The 17,392-nt window shown below is 37.5% G+C and overlaps 1 protein-coding gene across 3 annotated transcripts in view; it reads right to left on the minus strand.

The window, feature by feature from the left end:
* Positions 1-17,392, minus strand: part of adck1 (aarF domain containing kinase 1) — a 39,077-nt gene continuing 21,685 nt past the window's right edge. For all 3 annotated transcript variants that reach the window (XM_044142224.1, XM_044142223.1, XM_044142226.1), the window contains 7 exons: positions 13,741-13,899; positions 12,653-12,811; positions 11,676-11,792; positions 10,984-11,133; positions 9,161-9,358; positions 1,867-2,060; positions 1-1,207 (listed from right to left, as the gene is read on the minus strand). In XM_044142224.1, coding sequence (XP_043998159.1) covers positions 1,048-1,207; positions 1,867-2,060; positions 9,161-9,358; positions 10,984-11,133; positions 11,676-11,792; positions 12,653-12,811; positions 13,741-13,899 — 1,137 coding nt within the window. In that variant the 3' untranslated portion in view covers positions 1-1,047. The remainder of the gene's footprint in view (positions 1,208-1,866; positions 2,061-9,160; positions 9,359-10,983; positions 11,134-11,675; positions 11,793-12,652; positions 12,812-13,740; positions 13,900-17,392) is intronic.

A 17,392-nucleotide genomic window follows, 5' to 3' on the forward strand; every position in this document is an offset into this window, starting at 1 on the left:
AACAACAGGTTAGTTAATTCTTTAGTTCCGATAGCAAATACAGAGTGAATTCAAATGGAAAATTAAAATTTTTCACATGTTTTATTTGTAGTTGTGGCACAGGAGTACTTTCACACAAAACATTTGATTTCTTCCTTTTTCTTTTGTGATGAGGTAATTCCAGTAAGATTAATACAAGTAACACAAGCTGGAATACCAATATTTTCAAGAAGTTTGAAAAACATTGAATTGCAACTTTAAATGTTTTTTTGTTTTTTCCAGAAGTGAAAAACAATCTTTACAAGCTCCAACAAAAAGTCAGAGAAATGTTCTGGAAATAAAAAGGCAACAATCTGTAGAAGTTCAGAAGTGTCCCAGTCATTCCCACATTGACAGACTGAAAATCATCCGAGGTGACGTTGACGTTGAGTCCGGGGAGAAATGCAAACTCTTTGTGCAAGGATAAAGGAATAGGATGTGACCAAAAAACAGCAGTAAACATAATCTGTCGGTCTGTAGAAGCCAGGTGGAAAACTGTGATGTGACGGACATTTTGAGGTATTCTGTTGAGTAGCAGAAATGGAGTACGCAAGCAGGGAACCTCAGAGTGAAACCGCACAGATTCAAGTTAAAACTCCAAACATCAGGTCAGCAGCTGCTTATGTCCCACACCTCAGTGGAATTTGAAGATGGAACTGATGACTCTCTATTTCCAACACTTTAATGGTGTTTCAACAGCCTGTTTGTCATTCAGGTTAAGACAATTTTTTGTTTTCATTCAGTCAGTCATAGAGTACGTATCCTGACGAGCAATGACATACAACTACATTATTTTCAATAATGTGATACCTCAAGTGATAGTTTAAATAAATAAAATTAAACACATTTTCACCTTCTTACATTAGAATCTTGCATTTTTCCAATGTTGAGGTGTGATAAAAGTAAAAAGTACAGTTATGTTTCAGTACAAAAAGTTATGTCTCAAACATGCTTTGAGGGACATATCAGCCAGAATGTTTCAGTGTCTCTACCGGGAGATGACAATGATGTCCCTATTTCAGATTTGCCTCAGTGCAGAAACGCCAGCAAAGCACAGAGCCAGCGGGTCATCATAGATCCTTTGACCCACAACAGAAGTTCATACACTGAGAGTTTCCACAGACTCAAAGACTCGGCCAGCGTAATCTGCAGACGCCGTCTCCTAGACTGAGTCTTGCTCCTCTTGTGCCTGTTAGAGCAACAGAGGAAGAGGAGGTGAAGAGTCACATTTCAGGGTTTACTTACATTTAACTAAAGGAATCAGATGGGGAAGCGGTGAATAGCGGTGCACAGACTTAAACACTCAGGTTTGTCTTAACTCCAGGATGGAAAGACATAATGACTCTTTCTACAGTGAAATTTCAGTGTGTAAAACAACTAGGACATTTCTCTGTCTTTATATGGGATTCCTAGACATTTTCCATTTCAAGATCAAAATTTTCCAAAAACGTTTTATTTTTACATTCAAAACTACGGATGCTTGAGTAGAAAACATTCACCTTGACTATACTTTGTGACCTTTTCTTTAATTATCAATGGTTTAAAAATCAATGACCTATCAATGAACTCTACCTTTGAGTTGGCTTCCAATTCAGCAGTGTGGTAAAGGAATATTCCTCAGTTTTTTAGGAGATCTAGACTAACCTGGATTTGGTCTTTGAATATTTACCACTTAGAATTAACACAAACAACTCTGACTGGGCTGACTATTTGGGCTTAGTTTGCAACCAAAATAACTAAGTACCATGCCTTACCACAAGTCTACCACAAGCTTCTTTGTTTGACAACTCTGTATGTCAAAGTTATCAAATTTTTTCTGGTTTAAAACAACAGAATCAAGGAACTCACCTCGCAACAGCACGTACGCAACAGCGGGACATGTTGATGAAGGACGATGACGAGGCTCTGGTTTGTAATGTGGTCTCGATGCCCCTCAGCAGGTCGTTGGTCTTCAGCAGTAACAGCATCTGTCGGGGAACTCGGTTCAGCAAGTCGCTGATCTGAGGCAGGTAGAGAGCGGCATTGGTCCGAAGTTCAACGTCCTGCAGAAGGATGAAGAACACGGATCACCTCTTGGTGAGTCTATTGGTTAAAAAAAAAAAACAGCTGTGCACTAAAATGTGGACTAACCCATATCTCCACAAAACTGGAGATAGGGTGTATTTTTTCACACTTTAGTTCTAAAAGTGGCATTTGTTGGTCCATTTATTAACAGACAATGTGCCCATCATATCAAGTGTTCAGTGAGAAGAAGCAAACAAGGTTTTCACATGACTGCAACTGCAGACTTCCACAAAAATCCAACCTGGAGGATAAGGGTATGGAAACAAGAACAAAAGAGCAGAGGACGTATAAAAGATGCAGGAAGAAAGAAAGCAGCGTTTACCTCTATGGAAACCATTTGTTCTCTTTGATGTTGCTGCTTGAGCACCACTGTCTTCCTCTACTCCACTTCAAAGGTTCTGCCTGCTGCACATCAGCCGGCCTAAATTACACTATTAGTCATGGAGGAGAGTGGACTGCAGGCTTACAATCCTTTAGACACTCAGCAGTCTTTAGGCAGAGAGGAAAACCAGGACATGAACAATCTGCACGAGGACATGACGTTTCAACAAGAAGCTCAACTGCTGTGAAATTAGGAGCTGATTGAAAGTTAAACAGACAATTTTAATTCTAAGCACAAAGAACTGAGTTTATTTGATGTGTTTTATTAACCTGTATCTGCACATACCTAAACTGCAATGAGGAGACACAGCTCAATTATTTTCTACAGCTAATCGCTAAAGATGAAGAAAACCTTTACACCAGTAAATTTTTGTGTTTGCATCCTGTTATTTAAGTGTAACGTAGCATAAAAGAAGCATAAAACAAAAAAAAATGTAAAAAATCTGATAGTTCTGACCTTTAGGTGTGCTTTAACCTAAAGGTCAGATGCACAGAGGGAGACGGACAGCCAGTCAACAATATGACATGGATAAACCCTGCGTCTGTCTCTGATGCCCACAGGAAGTGCTGAGAAGAGACAACACTTACTTTTTTCTCTTTGTGAAGTATTTCATGAATGTCTGTGACATTTATTCTTTGGTAATAAATAATGTCTTTTAGAGATGGAGTTAGTCTGTGAATTATAGTCACCAATTCTCAAATCTTCTAAAATTCCCTACAGTTTACAAATTCAATACTGTAATTTAAAACATTTATTAAAAATGATTCAATTTGATTTTCAAGTAGACTGGTCATAATTCATTGCTGCAACCATGTGGAATGAATGAATGAATTAGTTTGCAAAACAGAAGAAGAGCATTTGAACAGAATAACATTAGCAGTCAAGCTCTGCGTGTGATTTGGTCTGAAACACCAACGGTTTCTTGAATAGCAGAAGCATCCACCCATGGTGTTTTCATGGTTATGGAGGACATGTTTCCCATCGCCAGCAGCCATTGGGTGAAAGGCGGGATACACCTTGGACAGATCGCCAGTCCATCATGGGCAACACAGAGACACTAAGGACAAACTGTTTCCACTGAATCTTCCATGGTTTTCTTTAAAGATTTACGGATTATTTCTAAACTAAACAAAATCAGACAACTACATATAGAAAATCTTTGATTTTGTCTTGTCTTATGAGAAATTTTTTATGTCATGTACACCGATGGAGCAAGCACAACGAGAGGTGTTGGGTAAATTCTCCTTTCGATACCAATCCAAACAATAATTCTTGAGTGTGTACTACATTATGAAGTCCCTGGAATTACCATGACTTTTTCAAAATGAAAAGCAAAACAAATAGCGTTATTTTCAGAACAGTTCCACACAGAACTCTTAATCTAAACTTTTAAAAGAGACAAACTTCGTCAGATCAATTGCCGCCTTTACTTACTTTTATTCACTCTATTTTCATTTCTTGCAGCAAATATACTTCAGGGTCCAGATCTGTGTAAGCATAAGTGTAACATCATGATTGTCAGAGCTGTCGGACTAGATAAAGAGAGATTTGAGATGCACAGAGGGAGACGGACAGCCAGTCAACAATATGACATGGATAAACCCTGCGTCTGTCTCTGATGCCCACAGGAAGTGCTGAGAAGTGACAACCTCCGTGCAGCAAACATGCCCTACCATAATATCCTGCACACATATAACAGAGCATGAGAGCCTCAGCAGAGTAATGTTAAACAGGATGTGTTATCATCATGACATTAAGCATGTTTCCTCACAGAATTATGTCACTTGCTACCTTTAGAGTAAAAAAGGAAACTGACTCTGTGAACACAGAATACCTCACTCATTTTCCATAAAAACTGCACAGCTTATTTGTCCAAACGACTCAAGTTAAATTCTACGCAACATAAGCGGTCAAACCACAGAATACTTTGTTCCTGGCAGTGCCACTCTGCTTCACAGGAATAGGGCCAATTTTATATGAAAGGCTGGGTGTTTAAACAGGGTTTTAAAAAATATAAACCACCCAACAGAACAAGGTGACTAAATACTGACAAAAATAACTGTGATGTGTAACAACAAGTAGAGACAACATCATGAGTGATTTTTGCTCTATGGTCGACTTGATCCAAATATCTGTGACACATAAATAAAAATGACCAGTTTTGTACAGAATCAGAGGCAAATCTGATAAGGTTTTAGGTTACTTTTCGAGGTAGTTTTCACATTTTAAACTGGATTTGCTGCACAACATTTTTTATATCTATTGAAAAGATTAACTTTTTCTAGAAAATAGACTTGCATTCAGATCAGCTTGACTTTTAATCAAGATTAGATAACGGAATGGTAAGTGAATTATACATTAACTTCACACTGTTATAGTGTAGAAACAAATGGACAGATACAGACTGAAGGTGTTCTTGTGTGGGTTTATCATTCCAACCTTTTAGTCTGGCTATCTAAAGTCCATTTTTATTCACAGGAATAAAATATATGCAAAATACATGCATATACATTATGCATGTATATGCATGTATTTTGAAGGACCATTACATACAAAAAAAATCCTTAAATATTTTAAATAACTGGCATCTATATGAGATGCCAATATCTCAGACGCCGTATCTTCAGAGTCCTCTTGCTAGTGACTATTGATCTTTCTAAAACTGTCTGGACTCTGTGGTTGCAGGTTTCTTTAAAATGTTCAGCTTTAACAATGAATCACTCTCCGACTCGTTTTCCTTGACGAACTGTGACCCATCCCCTTTACTGTCTCAACCGTCACCACTTCATTTTCTCTACTTACATGACAATCTAAACCCAGAATTACCAAGCTAAAGACATCGACATTCAACACAACCCCCCCTCCCCTTCGCAAATAACAGGGTCTTCAGGAGTGCTCCGCTAAGTCCTGCCTTGGGAATAACAATTAGTAGCAATTATCGGAGGCAGGGAGGCCGGCCTCACAGCTGCCAGCAGGACACAGAGAAGGTGATGGCGCTCTCATTTGCATCTGAATGCTTCAATAAGGACATATTGTATTGCGAGTGGTGCAATAATGGGCTGTGCAAAAGGCAAAGGAAATTCATTTGGGAAAAGGAGGGGAACAGGCTGGTGATTTTTCTTTTTCTGCAGCATATTCAGAATCAGAAAGCAGACAGTTGGATATAATACTCAGACATGCAGGCAGAAAAAGATGATCAGGACCGTGTTACTTGTTTTTGTTAAAGCATGTTTTTTGTTAACTAAAAATGTAATATGCAGCCAATGCAGTAAAAGGGCTGCTGAAAGATTTACATTCTGGTGTCTAGAATGACGTAATACACAACAATTCCATTTTTCATCTTCTCAGGTCACAATAAATACTCACCAGATCCTCAACTAAAATAAAAAGTTCTCTGTACCTGTAAACAACTGGCTAATTTAAATAGAAGATTTAGTTTATTTCCTTGATTAGGCCCAAAAAAGCCTGTTATCATGTCTAAGATACATCACTAATCTCTTAAATAGTTTCCTATAAATACACAAATTGGCCAGTTCAAGGGTTTGAGGGAGCTTGTCCAACTCATCTTCATGTTTTGTTAACAGGAAAAATGCTTATGAATATGTACTTTACTATGGTTTGTGAAAAAGTTGGAAGTTGGAAGTTTGACTGAGTGAGAGCGTAGAATACATGTATACATGGATGACCATTAAAAAGTTGTGCAGATATTTGCTAAATCTTGATAACTTGAAAATAAATCCAAAAGTCAGTTATTTATGTGAAGGAGTAAACCTACTTATGCAAAATGCATTAGGGTTTTTTTTTTTTTTTTTTGCTTTTTGATAAACTCAGAGAAAAGAAAATCCACATAAAAAAAAAAACAATTTGTAACTCGGAGAAACAGGCTTATTTTCTGTCACAAATTGCAAAGCGGTTTATGGTGACTCAGTCTTATCACAAACATCATATCAGCACAATAACAATAAACTGCAGTCAGACTAATATTCACACACAGTTCAGCCTCAGCGCCAAAAAACTCCACCTTTTCTCAAGATGAAAAATACTTTAAATTAAGAGTCATGTCGCTTTAAATGTAATAAAAAAGCATATGCATGAATTAGAAAATAGAACAATATGACCAAAGTATTGACACTGAACTGCTCCCACGCCAAAAAAAAGCAGCACAATAAAAGATGCAGCAGAATATGCTTGGCTCGTTTCAACAGTTTTGTTTTGGCTGCATTTGGTAGAGACACATTCATTAAAGAGGTAAAATATTCCTGCCTGTGAAAGAAAAGGCAGCAAAAAGCCACAGCTCTAAAAGCACTCAACACTGGCTTGTGCACGTGATTGCATTAACACTAATGGAATGCATCATCGGCTGTTAGGAGCAGAGCGTCAAAATGATCCATGGACAAGCGAGCCTTGGGAGGGGAAAAAAAAACAGTATAAGTGGAAGAGGAAAGGACAGGAAAAATTAAAGGGAACCAAAAATGAGACAATGCAAGTGAGTGGATGTGAACAGGGCAAAGTCTTCACATTTAAAATCTAGAATAAATATGGTGTCAGAATAACACCATACAATGAAAAGCAGCAGATAAGCCACATGTTTTCAGACTGGCAAAAGACAAAAGGGATGAAGATGCAGGCACAACAAATAATATGTGGAAAAACAAATAAAAGTTCCTGCACATCAAAACCAGTTCATAAACTGGTACAACGTGGATATTACGAGCTAACATGGTTCATGAAAACAATAGAAAATAAAATTAGAAATCATTCTTCTACACGTACTTTCCATTTACTTCATGATTTCTTTTTATGATTTTTTCTTGTCCTCAAGAGCATTTATTATTGAAAGCATGAAGGCCGACACTTGACAATGTCAGAAACGAGCGTGTATTTAGGTGTGCAGAAAGAAGCATGAATAGGATTTTCAATAAATACTTCCAGACTAAAAATCTGGCAAATACTCATCCAGTGGAAGTATAAGAAGACATAAAAATGACTTTTTTTAGATTTTGTTTTTGTAACACTGATGCCTAAAAGTGGGATGGTGAGGTTCAAATCCCATCCCCTCTCAGTGACTATCTTAAAGTTTACATATTCTACAGGTATGTAAAAAAAATAACTGAGCATTACTTCAGAAAGGTAAAATCCTTTGTTTGCTCGTGTTAAATTGTGATACCTGTCATAATGAACAAGTCTATAAAAAGTGTAAATAAATACTTTTGCTTTTATGCCCCATCCATGCTACATATCTGGTTAATAAGCACAAAGATTTCCTTTTTCCCCTCAGAGTTATTAATGTTATGGCCCCATGACATGTGAGGGGGTGGCACACTGTAGCAGACTGTTGTGCCGTACTTCTGCCAGCCTCAACGCATTGCATAAGAGAGGTATAAATAACCTCACTTGAGGACAGATGGTGTTGTAGAACACCTGAGGGTTTGATGAGACCTGGTCCAGGATGGAGTCTGAAACTCATTTTAAGAGAAAAAAAAACAAAAACAAAAACTAACTTTGTTACAATTAAATCACAGTTTTCAGCATCAAATCCCCCTGTTAGAGGGTTAAACCACCCCTAAATGACTGTGTATGGACATAAGCTGCCAACAGTGAGGACATGTGATTATGGCAGCTCAAACTGTACAACTGCAGGTTGCGGAGGATCAGAACAATGAGTGAAATGTATCCCAGCCTTCCTGCTGGAGCTTTTCAGGCTAAAACATGAATTTTTACACTTCTCTCTTAGTCCATGTTGATGTTAAACTAGCTGTGTATATTTCTTTTTTCTGGGTGATTTTCTTCTGCTCAGTCTTTTGAACAAATGTAATTTGGATCTCCAACTGTTTAAACTATTGTTTGTAATATAGAAGAAAATCCACCAGTTGCAGTCAATCATAATTATTATCCAGAAGTTAATAGACATTTATGACTTCTAGTAAAAAAAACCAAAACAAAACACTATAAGAGCATTTCAAAAAAAGATTGAGGTGAAGATAGGTATGTATTTGAGATCAAGTATAGTTTCAGCACCGTGTGGGTCAGGAAAATATAAATAAAATCCAATTTACAATACGTATAAGCTACTTTTTAAAAAGATCACTGCAGATGTATAGTTTATGCATATTTCACAATGGAAAAACAATGTTTAAACAAATTACAAAACCTGCCAAACTAATATGACATTTATTCCTATGAGTTTGAAATATACTACTTATGTCAACCAGGTTTGGTCACAATCTTCCTCATGATGCAGAAACCAAAGACGTTTTCTCCACGCCTCGTTTTTTTACAGAAATTCCTGCTAGTTTTCTCAATTGACACTGGTGCTGTCTCAGACTTGCCTGCTGGCTTCCGTGTGTGTACACAATTATAAAAACATTGTTAATAACAATGTTATTAACAACAATCACTTTACTACTATTAAAACACATGCAAGCAAAGCTGCACCATTTGAAAACAAGAACTTTGAAGTTGGAAAAAAGGAACAGTTAATAGAAATATTCTATCCAAACCTCAAAATTGGTTTGGATTTGATTTTTCTCCATTATCATTGAAAATGACAATTTAAAAAAAAAAATTATGTACTGAAAGTATATTTGTGTGATATTTAAACTTCCTTGGTGATCTGAAACTAAAAAAAAAGTAAGGGGGCAAATATTTTACTTGACACTATATGTATCTGTATGAGTGAACAGCAGGATGCCATACCTCTGCATGTGTCACAGGAACAGAACTGATTCCAGCATTTACGGCAGTCCAGGTACGACCAGTAAGCACACAAGCAAAGAGGGGGTAGAGATCTCCAGCTCCCAGTCTGCGGCTGTAACGCTCTACTCCGGACAAATCGCCTTTAATGAGAGACATCCACAGTCGACAGTAGTCCATCCTGAAATCTGGCTGCAAGACCTGAAGCAGGATGTTAGTACAAAGCTGTGTTAATGTTTTTGTTACTTATTTTTGTTTAACAAATCAATGGGTGAATACAGAGATTTCACCCATCTCCGAAATATGAGATGCTTTAAATTTTTAAGTCTGATGCTAGCACATGACAGGTTTTCCTTTTCTTTTGAAATCACAACAAGCTGTGGAGTCTCATGTCACATTTCTTGACTCTTTGCCACAAGTATTGGTTCATCTGCAGTGTTAAGGTGAACCAATGCCTTAACACTGCAGGGCTTTGGTTTGGTCTGCCCTGGTGCAGATCAGAAAGGCCAAACTCTGGATTAGTGGTATATCTATAGTCCTGCTTAACCAGTGGTCATGAAAAATGGATCAGGATGGAACATATAGCACCTGTACACAAGTATCTAAAATGAGTTATTGACAAAATGCATTTTATGACATGTGTATGTCTACTGATCCACCAGAAGGAGCTAAAAAGGGATGTCTTGATTTCCTTCCTGGACCTATCATGCCCCTCGTTTAAAAATTAATTGTGGAAATTGATTTCCACAATTCAATTTGAATTTTTGATGGTATGATTCTCGAAAAGAAATTGATTGCTGACCAATCACACAGACGGTCAGACGAATGGATGTGTAAAGGTGTTACATAATTCAAGTAAATCTTTTGTTGGGATCTTCACTTACCAACAGTTATTGATACTATCTGCTGATTGGGCCAAGCTTGTAATCTTGGGGTTGTTGTCTCGCACTGATAACCAGGTGAGATTTTTCTCATCTTTAATCTGTCTAGTAAAATCCAAGTAATTTCCAACCAGAAAAAGAACAATTGAAGAAAACAGACCCTGTTCTGGGTTGTTTTCTGTAATTTACTATGATTATTTATGCAACATGTTGAAATAAATGTTTATTTACGCAGAAAGGTCTGGTTCATTTTTTTTTAAATTAAAGTCTCTCAATCTATACCAAGTATCAAGTTTTATCCTACTGATTATGACAGTAAAAATATATATTTTTTTCTTCTGTAAGAATGCGAGTGTGTGTGTTTGTGTGAGAGCACTGGATTAATATTCTATTCCAAAATGACATCTAAAATCACAAGTCATTAGGAATAAATTGGACCCATTATGGTCCAAGGCAAGCAAGTGCATTCATGTGTGTACATGTATCTGGTTTGTATAAGAGTGTGTGTGTGGCACATTTTGTTCCAGATGATGTAGTTGCATATGTATGATTAAAGTCTCCCATGAATATGGCAACAAGCAGCAGACAAAGTCATGCCAGAGCTTTGTGCATCATCCTGTGGGTGTTTGTAGGCGCACGCAACAGTGTGTGTGTCGACACAAGTGTGCGTGTGCGCCCCTGTGTGATTAGGCTGCAGTGCATTCAAACCCAGCACACGGCACTCTGCTAAGAACAACATCAAATGAGTTGTTTATCAAAAAGCTTTTATCCTGTTGTACTCTAATAAAAGTGTGTCTGTCTCTGAGAGTGTGCGTCATCCCTGTGTTTGCGTGTTTGCTGCTCCACCAATTTAGCCAAAGCCTTGGTTGGCAGCATGAAAAATGGGTTGCAATATTACAGCAAACGGTGTTTTGTTTGTGTGCAGGCAGCCTGCAGATTTCCTACCTGATACAGGCCGTGATCGAGCAGAACGATCTCCGTCTTTTGGCTCCGGGGACATTTTCGGACCAAAACGTTGCCTGGGTGGGGATCGCAGTGGACGAAGCCGTGGACGAAGATCATTTCGCTGTACATTTTGCCCAAGTTTTCTGAGATCTGATGGAAACATGAAGGAAGAATGTGAAAAATTAGAACGAAAAAACAGCAAAGGATTGCCTCTATCTGATCAAATCGAGCAGGAAATGTCAGTAGAAATTCCATTTGGTTCTTCATTAATCATATGACTCGACATACACAGACACCAACATGCAACATAATAATGCAATCCATCCAAAAAGCATCAGTTAAGTATTCTCTTTACTACCCATTAAGTATATGTTCTTTATAACTTCTGTTTACTGCATGGTACATGTTTTCTTTGGATTTTGCTACACAAAAAGCTCCTATGTTTCAACCATTAAGGTATTTATCAACAAATTGTCATTAATTTATTCATTATATCAAATATCCATCCACCAAAAATCAATTCAGCAGCAGTAGTTTTCCTGGTATAGGGCTGTTGCTTTTTTTAAAAAAAAAAAAAAAAGAATAACCAGTTCTGGATTTTGCTTCAAGCATGTGTTTGATGGTGTCTAAAGTTACAATTGTTAAAATACTTTCATATTCTGACTTATAACTATTATCCACAGAATCAGGACCTCATTGACGTTGATGCAATGTTTCTTCATGTATTCTCTGTCGTTGACTTGTCCTCCTTCTAAAAACTCCATTGTCAGGATTCTCTTTGTGGACAAATCCCAATAAATCATGGGAACCTAAAAAAAAGCAAAACATGGGAAATGTGATGTGATGATACACTTCTTTGACAGCAGAAAGTCAGACATTGCTTTCAATATTGCTTCTTTTCCAGCAATGTCCATGAAAAACTTTCCAGACAGTGAAAAACCACATTCTACATAAATGGCAATCGTTCGACTGATTATGGGTGTAATCACACCGGGAATGTCCTGTAATTTTTAATTCACACCATGGTTTGCTCGAGTGTTTTCAAACTGGCACAAAACGTCTGAACCAAAGGAGGAAACAACTTGAAATAAAATTTGCTCAATAATTACAGATTCATTTCAACAGTTATTTCAATCTTACTTATAGACAGACACAAACAATTACATTTCATTCTTCAAGTGTAATGTTTTTATCAAAGGCCAAATCATACAATTGAAACGTGCAGAATAAGAATCACTAACTGGCCAAAAATAGATGTTTTAAAATTTTTAATAATAACAAAAAATAAAAACACATAAACCCCGCAGAGCATGAAGAACTTAATCCACATTCAGAAAACTAATAAAAATTCTCAAACCAACATATTAAAGAAAAAGGACACCAGGAAATTAAACAATAATGACATGAAATCCAACTCTGTCTAGTAATGGAAATATGATTCTTCAAATGCAGCTTTGCTTGAACGTAGAGGAGCTGACGGGCAACACAAAGAAAGATCTCTAACAAAGGAAGACTCTGACCTCTATTAACGACAGAAAGGAATGTTTTAAATACCTCGACTTTAATTAGAGACAGACAGCTGTGGAATAGAAGAAGTGTGCTCTAGATTTACTCAATTTCAGGCTGTAAAACAAAGCTATGGAGGTAAATAATATTAAAATGTGTGTACCTTTAGAAAAGGGAAGTGGGACAGCATTTTGGCCACCTTTTCAGCATTGTGACCCTCGTTTAGGAAGTCTAGCTCCAGTGGCATGTTCTTCTTGGCTTCCTCCACCAACCACATGAAGGCAAAGTCTGGAAAGAGCCAGTTCACTGCCTTTATCAGCACCTTCAATGTAAAACAAAGACCCAGAAACATTTACAGCAAAAATTTGGTTTTAGAAATGTTGACCATCTATGTAGATGACACAAACCTGTACTTTAGTATAGAGTCAAATCTTTGATTACACCCTGAAAGCAAGGTCAAATCTATTTTAAGAGGAAGATTGTTATAATCCCTGGATTTTTATTAGTTGTATCCTGAAAAGCATCAGCACCTCATGAAGCAAAAGGAGTATTTCTACAGTACTTCTTTCAAATTGTGTTGTTTAACAAAACACCATTTTTGGGAGTTGTAATTGTGTTTTTTGTATCTTATAATATAAACACTCAGATATTCTAATTTTCCTAGTCTGAGACTGAGTTCCTAAAAAGAACTTTGAAAACTTTAAAGTTTCAGTTAAATATTTTTACTCAGGTTAATGGATTTTACTATTATTTTTCAGAATAAACAGCATAAAACCCTGTGACATGGTTCCTGAGTGTCTGGGTTACAATGTCATGTCTTCAAGCGAAATTAAAATTACTCCTTAAGGTTAAAAACTGGAGTGTTTCAAACTGGGACATAACTAAAAAATTTCTGAGGATAACCAACCAGTAGGAAGTGTTTAACAAAGTGCTGAAATTATTCTGTTAAAGAAACACATCTAGCATTGCTCTGTACAGTTCCTTCAGTCCGAAGTTGGTATGCTCACACAATGCATAGTTTGGTGTTGTCTAGATTCCCCATAAACTTGCATTCAACTCAAAATTGCCCATAGGTGTGTCGACGTGCGTGTGCGTGTGGTGTGATGGATGACTATCTTACCCGTTGTGGTCCATCGATTCCAGCCCTTCATAATATGAACCTAAACATGATGGAGCTGATATAGACAGAGGATGTATGGCTCTATGGTTCAAAGAGTGACAAAACAGAAAATCCCACCAACTCAGACTCACCTCAATCACCATTATATCCTTGGAGCTTTGTCGTTGGACATTGGGGTGCTGGACCTTGACAGCTACCGTCCTCCCATTGTGCAGGACAGCTTTGTGAACCTGCGCTAAAGAGGCGGCGCCCTGAGGATTCTCCTCGAATGAAACAAATAACTCAGACAGCTGCGGGAGAGCAGACAAAGAGAGGGAGAAAATCGCAACTCATTGTCTGGTCATATGTCAGATGTAAAAAGTTATAAATGCAGCTAAAAATCTAATTTACATTGCTAATTTATGGACCTTAGAATTTTCTCCTTGGAGTATTTGCCACTGGGGCACAGGCATAAAACAAGATTAACTACCTGTGTCTTGTGTATACCACGAAGACAATGTGTTGTCCCATCCATTCCTTTGTTTTTTTACTTATGTAGTTAAAGGTTACAAACAGGTGTATTTCATGATGCAAGACTTCTTTTGATAAAAAAAAAAAAAAACATCAACCATATGAATATCCAGAAAGGGAACCATGAGTGCACAGATCCAAGCCTGCAGCCTGATCTCCTCAGCCCACCAGCACGTCTCTATCACAGCATTCAGCCCCCAGTTTGTCCTCAGAGCATAGGTGGTCCCTCATTAGCTGCCACTGCTCTCCGTGGACTCCCAGAACACACACAGTAATTAGTGTGTGGGTTTGAAGGTTAAACAGACTTCCCAAGGGTCCTTCAGTTATTAGAAACGACTTATTGTGTACTTGGGAATCAAAGAATCGCCCTGAGGCTGCCCTGCTTCATGGAGACAAATCTGTTCAGTTAACAAAAGAAAAAGCAACATACAGCCTCAAGAAAATACCTTTCCCTCAGTGCTGCAGCAGCTCCTTGCTGACATTGTTGTTATACACAACAACTTTAAGAGTGAAATGCATCCTGAAGGCATATTTAGACAAACACTTGAACTTTGAAACAACATTTCAAATTCTAAACAGCATATTATCTTCTCCTAGGTTTGAACTGGAGGAACTGTTAATCCTCATGTTTTGTTTTTTTTTTGTTGTTTTGTTTTTTTTCAGAATTAGCTTGCAGGACTATCATTAGCTCCTACCTTTGACAGAATCAGGGAAGTCAAAAAAAGACTTATGAAATGCATTGTTAGTTCGTGTAAGAGAAGGATCAAAGCTGAAAGTTTCAAAGCAAATTTAATGTGAAGGCAAATGCCTGTTCTCCAAACCAACAAATGGATTGTTTTCCCAAAGCCAAATAATTTCTTACATAATTGTGATTTCTACGTTAACAAAAATAACTGACTTACCTTTTTCCCCTAAACTTGAGTATGTAGGAAAGAAGAAAAATAATTAGTACCTTTTTTTAAAACACCAGGAATAGTTACAACTCCAGAAGCCATCAAACTAACCATTATGAGACGTAGGAAGTTATTCATTTAGGTCTCCTTCCTCTCCATCTCCTCCAGGAACTTGTGTTGTATTCTTAGAAATGTATTTCCATCTCAACCTAGTCCATAAGTGGGAAACACTCCCCTGCTGTTTGTGCAACGTGAAAAGAGGCTAATTTGAACATGATGTTGGCCCATCAGGTACAGACAGAACATGAGCCCTGCAGAAGATGCCACCAGATATTAAATTATACATCCAGCATGAGCTGCTGTGCGGCCTCAGCTGAGCTATTCATTATGCAAATATGCTAAATGGAATGAAATTGTCTGCACCCACCAGTGTCTACACAGGACGACAACAACAATCCAGTGGGATCTGACATGCCAAAAGTACTTTCATGGGTTAAGGAAACGTGTAATTTCTCAGATGAGCCCATCAATTTAAGCAGCAGCCTGAGCTCTGAGAAATCCCAACAAAATCCAAACAGAAACTCAGATCAAAATGATCTAAGAGAGGAGGGAATACTATGAATGTTTGGAGCTCTCTGCCATGCAGTCAATGCTCATGTTCAATTCGGCTGTGGAGTTAATAAACATGGTAATGCATGCGATTGGGCCCTGCTCCCACAGGCCAGACCCTCAATGACATACGTTCCCTGAAATGAGTTATGGCACAAATAAAATGGCCCCTGAGGCCTCGCAGTTGGATGGAAACACATCGGTGTCTGTGTCACAGAGGAAAGGTGGCCAGTTTGGCTGCTGGCAGTGAGCCACAGCCCCAGCTGGCTGAAAATACATAAATCATTACAGAGCGGAGAGAAGAAAAAGAAAGAAGCAGGAAAGAGAGATTGTTCTGCAGAAGTTGAAAAACTAACAGCTCTTTCAAGGGATCTTAATGCAAACCTCAAAGCCTTATGAAAAAATATATACATACATCCCTTTCTTGGCCTGCATTGGATATATGTAAAAAACAGCCAAATAATCTAATAAATGTAAAATTTTGCATATTAAACATTAAAGAAAGCACCTAAAATACAATATTCAGAAAAATAAAAATAAAAAAATCTCTATTTCAAACTCTACAGGCATTAGATTGCATGTTAAATGTCAAAGTCATGACAGGACAATAAAAAAAGGGACCAACCAGGTTGTTTTGAAAAGTTATAGGCGAATATCTCTTATCTGCAAAAAGTATAACCGCACTTATTTCCCCATCACTACAAATAGTTATTATTGTTTCCACTTCCAAAGTGATCGGCATCCATCTGTACTGAACCAGAGTTTATCCCCCTGGAGTCAGAAGCCTGGATGCTTTACTTTCCACCACATTTCATCAGTCACTGAACTCATCACGAGGTTGGCCTCTTCCATCTGCAGTCTCCATCTTCTTGCTCCCACAGGGGGAAGAGGAAACCTCTTTTCCTCTGAAAAAAATCCTCTTCATAAGTGGACTCTTTGCTGTCCATTGCAGATGCTTGTCATTAAAAAAAGCTTCTGGTGTCCCGATAAATTAAGATCACTTTTATCCCAATAACATTTAATCTATCACCTATATTTGCTTAATGCAGAACTTTTTTACTTAAACAATACTCTATTTCTCCTCTCTGTGCTTACTCTGTAAGTATTCATTAAGACTAACATACCTTTCTTTTATTAGAAGTATCTTTTGGGCAATATTGTTAGACTAAACCTTTTTTCTTCCCATAGTAAAGGATCTCCAAATAATTTGAGATCAGTTCTGGGATTAGCTTTTCTTCTATCTTGGATATAATCACTGATAGAACTTTAGTGGCTGGTTACAAATTCTTGAACAAAGTGACTGACAGATCTACTGCTGTAATAAGTTGTTTCTATCCTCTCAGTTTTTCTTTTCACAGCACACGTACCTGGACCAGGGCTTCTGTATATAATTATGTCTTTTTCCTGGACGAAGCCATCATCCACTGCCATTAGCTTACAGATTCTCTATTTAGCTAGGCCAAATAGTCAACACAATTATTACTGTTATCAACTCTGTATATGCATTTTTTCATTTCCAAAAAAGTATGAGAGGCTATGTAATCTTGATTTTTTTTTTTTTTCTGGATTTAATTACTTTCTGAACCCATAGTTCTTGTTCAGTGAGATTTCTTCTCCCCACTGTCACCATGTGCTTACTCAGGGTGACAGTGGCAAAGATAGATTGTTAGGAAGTACCAAATTTGAGACAACTGCTTCATCTTGCTTAGATTAGATTAAAATAAATAAATAACTTTTTACCAATGGGCAATTAATCAGTTCAATCAGGCTG

The sequence above is a fragment of the Gambusia affinis genome, linkage group LG16 (genome assembly GCF_019740435.1).
Source record: "Gambusia affinis linkage group LG16, SWU_Gaff_1.0, whole genome shotgun sequence".
NCBI lineage: Eukaryota > Metazoa > Chordata > Actinopteri > Cyprinodontiformes > Poeciliidae > Gambusia > Gambusia affinis.